General features: G+C 45.7%; 1 protein-coding gene across 1 annotated transcript in view; it reads left to right on the top strand.

The window, feature by feature from the left end:
• Positions 1 to 5,000, top strand: part of cdon (cell adhesion associated, oncogene regulated) — a 47,418-nt gene that overhangs the window by 31,941 nt on the left and 10,477 nt on the right. Inside the window, exons 12-13 of the mRNA XM_083637344.1 lie at positions 790 to 974; positions 2,023 to 2,128. Coding sequence (XP_083493470.1) covers positions 790 to 974; positions 2,023 to 2,128 — 291 coding nt within the window. The remainder of the gene's footprint in view (positions 1 to 789; positions 975 to 2,022; positions 2,129 to 5,000) is intronic.

Raw genomic sequence — 5,000 nt, 5'->3', positions numbered from 1 at the left:
ATAGGAACTGAAAGTTCAGAAATGACAACAACACTAAAGCCTGTTGAATAATCAAATGGATGTGCATTGCATTGAACTGGTATGGTTAGTATATTGATATTATATTGATTTATTGATTCCAAACCAGGGTTACGTGGAAAAATTGGGGATTACAATTTATTTCCAAAATGATCAAACATATACAGTATATACTGTATTATATTCCAAGTCATTTCATAAACCCATTGCTAAACATGCGCACCGCAACTAGATCCCCTTGGCAGGCGTCACCTGTTAATATTGATTGATTTTTATTGGTGACTTTTTCGATCAAAAACTGTCAGAATTCAAGTCAATTCAGACAACACTGAAGAAAGCCACAAGTGTATCAAGCAAAGCACTCGAAGCGTTTTATGCTGTATCACTGCTTGTGGCCAAGTCAAAAAAAGTCACATTCTAATTCTAATGAGTGTAAATGCCTTTGTATTAAAGTTGAGTCATTAAATTATTTTTTATTTAACAATCAGTTGTGTCAGATATTAAAGGTTTCATATGAGTTTAATAGAACAAATTTAAGAGAATCATCAACAAGTGTGACTGATCGGGTGCTATTGGTATGGCTATTGGTATGGCAAAACAGCTCAAGACAAAAAAGTCTGGGAACCACTGATTTAGACAACAGAAATGTCTCTTTCAGTATTCCCTCACAACATGACTATTATAAGATGATGAATGATTATATTGAATTATTGTCCAAGCCCACTCTCAACACTGACTTTGTTGTTATTATCATTGTATTGCTTTCTCCAGGCTCCACCTACAAGTTTCGGGTCATGGCCATCAACATGTATGGCGAGAGCCCACACAGCATCCCCTCCAAGCCGTACCAGGTGTCGCAGGCCAGCCCGCCGCGTTTCTCCGATCGTCCCGTGGCCGGACCTCACATCTCCTCGACAGACGCCATCAGCGACACACAGATCATGCTGCGCTGGACTGTGAGTACACCATCCACACACACCGCGCCCAGACCACCAGCCAGCCCGCAGAGCAATTTGGAAAGCGGTCGTGCAAGTTATGCCTCGTTCAGACTAGGCCTTGGCTCGGCGCTCACAAATCAGCGCTCGGTAGTTAAGTGTGTGTGAACTGTCCACAGAGGCGAGGGGGGAGCTCCCCGAGTACTCACCGATGAGTCACAGAGGTCCCACAGATATCTAGCAGGCTAAATATCTGGTCGTGTTGGGAGAGCCATCAACGTGTTTCAGCCAATGAGAGTGCAGTGAGGCAGACACAGCCGGGGTTTTCAACGCATTTAAGTAGCTATGCACATCTTAGATGTTTACTAAGATCATTCTATTATTTATTGAACCCCAAAATAATATTTGAGGTAGCAGTAAACTTAATACTGTAACTCTGACTTAATACACTCTGACTTTGAACCAGTTGTGTAGAATGACTTGTGAGACTTTGTGGACTGGTCTGATATTCTCCTGGTGAAATATCTTGTAATGTGTGTGATGCCCTGTTGCAGCCTAGTCATATAGTGTGAAAACCACAACGACACAAAGACAGCAAGTTGTATAGTGTGAAAAGAGCAGCGACTGCGAGGATGACGAACATGGTGCAGTGTGTCCCAGGCATTAGTGGCAGCTGTGTTTGAGATGCGGAGCGGAGCTGCTGGTGGCTCTCTGGCACAGCAGACTCAATCAGGCCTTTAATTGGCCGGCTGGTTTGACTAGACCTCAGTTGAGGCAGAGATTAGGAGGCCCTGTCACTGTAGATTTGGATTCAGCTCTCTTCAAAGCTCTTTTTTGCTCTCTCACAACGCTTTCAGATGCACGCAGATAGTTGCCCCGCATTTCCTTAACCTCAGACAGTCTCATTATTTCCCGAACTTCAGACAGACAGTGCAATCACAAATCGAGCCTGCACTCCATCTGTTGATAACAAGGCGGCCATTAGCTGCAGGAAAACTTCTGCTCTTTGAATAATAATTGCCTACCGGATTGTGATAGTCTAACGTAATCTCTTTCCACCCCCGCCCAGTATACTCCCTCCAGTAACAACAACACTCCAATCCAAGGCTTCTACATCTACTACCGTCCCACAGACAGCGACAATGACAGTGACTACAAGAGGGACGTGGTTGAAGGTACGTTGGAATGTGAATATGGTTGATCGGGTTTAAAGGATAATTCCAACGTGATTTTGAGTTTTCGCTCCTTTTGCACATATTCCATTCATTTAACCACAATGACATATTTTTTAATACGTTTTGCCAACCCTCTCGAGGCCTCGAGACATAATTTGGTCGTTAAAGGTAATCCATCATGGTTAATGAGGCCGCCATTCGTGTTTTGCAAAATTGCGTCAGAACACCAATATCAGGCTATATAAACTTTTACATTTTGAAAGAAGTTCCAGTCACAATATAATACTTTATTGCCCCTCAAAGGGACATTTGGTTTCACAGCTCTTGCCGTTTCATATCAATGTGTGCATTTGCCAATCTAGTCTTCTGAGAAGAGGCAAAATGCTGCTTCCGGGTCACTATGTGTTGGATTTCAACGTTTTCCTGGCCAACATAAACCTTTCAACCAATAGCGTTCTCTGTGGTTACATTAGGACCATTCGTTAGGACCCACCCCCTGTCAATCACAACTCAGTCAAGCCAACAGACAAACCAAAGCAAGATGCTTCCATCAGCTATAGTCTGTAAGATTTTATGGAAGATAAAGCTCACGCTGGATTTTCTTATGGCTTAAAATTGTTGCCCTCTTCTTTACTGGGAGCAGCTTGTAACATTTAGGCCCCTATTCTCCCACAGGCCTTCGGCGCTAAAACGGGCCTTAAACGCAAAAAAACGTGCCTTGCGCCTGCCTCGGGAAGATATCAACAAGGCTTTAGGCTGCCAAATGCGCTTTAGGCGGAATGGGCATGGCGCACTCCCTGAATGGGCGAGAATGGGTGTGTCGGCCTTAAATACCGGCCTAATGATATCTTCCCACCTGGCGTAAATTTAGCGCTTTGCGCTTTTGAAAACCAGGCCTATTCAGTGCGCCAGTTGCGTGGAGCGCTCCTCTGCCCTTCTCTGTGTCACTCCCTCTCTCTCCTCAGTCTGACAGGCACAATACGACTCTCTCTCTCTGACTCCCTCGCTCAGACAGACACAACACACGTCCCATAGGAAAAATAAGTTGTAAGTTCACTGCCTGGCAGAAATGTCCCAGCATGCATTGGGCTACTCCATTTCGCTACTAAATAGCAACCAAATGAGCCGAAATAGATATAAATGTAGATCTAAATAATGTGTAATGGTAACACAACCTGCAATTGTCGAACATTTCAATATTGGACCAAATAAAACATCGAAATGAAAACACCACCCTATGTGAAACATATATGTCATCCTGGGCCTATATATATCCCTCGTCGATTTAACATGATTTAGATAAGTGACAGCGTAATGCGCTTCTACTGTCATGTGCTATACTGTGATGTCTGCTCCAATAACTTGGCCCTACTTCACATTTAGTTTTACAATAAAAACACATTTCTGCAATGACTTTACATAATGTAGGCTATATTTATGTGCATCATCCTACCTGCAGCAGGGGAGAGAAAACGATATCTTTCTGGACAAACTTTCACCAATCTAATTAATCTCATCATATAGGGATAGGCTATATTTTTCTAGCTGATGCGTTTAGAACATTCTTTTCACTTTGATCTTGCTATAGTGTAGCGTATTTACATGCTTGCAGTATTTAAACTGCAGTTAGATTGGTTTGAGAAGCATAATAATATGGAATAATAGCCTAATAGCCTATATATGGAGACAGACAGACGGGATGAAGGGAGGGGGGGGGGAGCAGAGCGCTTGGCTTTGTCTGGTTTTACTGGATTTCTCCGTGGAATTGGAGCTTAAAAGGCAAGCGTCTGACTCTTTACTGCACTTCTCCAATGAGCAGACGGTGCATAATTTTGCGCTTAAAAGGCGTGGTTATAATGCTTGAGGCCGCGTGTAGCGCTGACACCAAGATATCGAGTGCGCTGGTCCACACCCACTAATCTGGGCTGCGCCAGGCCATAAACGCAGTTTCTACGCCGATGCAACGATAGGGCCCTTAGAGTTTATGTTAAGATATGTACTTTGAAAATCAGCTTAGGGAGGGAAAATAGCAAATATCTCAAGAAATGATCTACAGTGATGTCAGACAGGGGGGGAATTCTTCAAATTAGTAAATACTGGAGATGTCCCTTAAGTATAATGGTTTGTGTGTGTGTGTGTGTGTGTGTGTGTGTGCGTGCGCGCGTGCGCACGTGTGTGTGTGTGTGTGTGTGTGTGTGTGTGTGTGTGCGTGCACACGTGTGTGTGTGTGTGTGTGTGTGTGTGCGTGCACACGTGTGTGTGTGCGTGCGTGCGTGCGTGCGTGCGTGCGTGTGTGTGTGTGTGTGTGTGTGCGTGCGTGCGCCCTGGCCTTGAGAATAATTAGCCGGATGGTGGAGGTTGAACATTGCGGTGGTGTAGTGTGGTTGTCAGCAGCCAGCGGATGCTCAGCTCGTGCTGGGCAGATAAGCTGGGAGCTGGGGGGGAGCTGTGGGAGCTGGGGGGGAGCTGTGGGAGCTGGGGGGGAGTGTTGGGAGCTGGGGGGGTAATGGATACGGGGCGTCTGGAGCGGGGCGGAGTGAGGACGGGCATTTCTGCTGTTTGATGTATGTGGAGAGCTGCCTGTGCCCGGGCAGAGAGGCACTCTGAAATCTGTTTTTAATAAATGGCTGCCTACTAATGGCCCACAGCTGAAATATGAGAACGGCCAGAGGAGAGAGGCTCAGGTTGCCAGGAGGAATGCTAACAGAGAAGCCTGGTAGAGGGAGGGGAGGAAGGCTGCCCGCTGGCTCCGCCCACCTCCTCTACAACCTCTTAACCCCTGGCTCTCCCTGGGCTCCTCGCTGTCAGGGACACATGCCTGCCAGGGACAGTCTCCACACAAATACCCTGCTACTTATCACCATTTAAATGT

The sequence above is a fragment of the Poromitra crassiceps genome, assembly GCF_964638095.1.
Source record: "Poromitra crassiceps genome assembly, chromosome: 5".
Taxonomy (NCBI): domain Eukaryota; kingdom Metazoa; phylum Chordata; class Actinopteri; order Beryciformes; family Melamphaidae; genus Poromitra; species Poromitra crassiceps.
The sequence above is the reverse complement of the archived record's forward strand: the minus strand, read 5'-3'. Positions and strand labels throughout refer to the sequence as shown.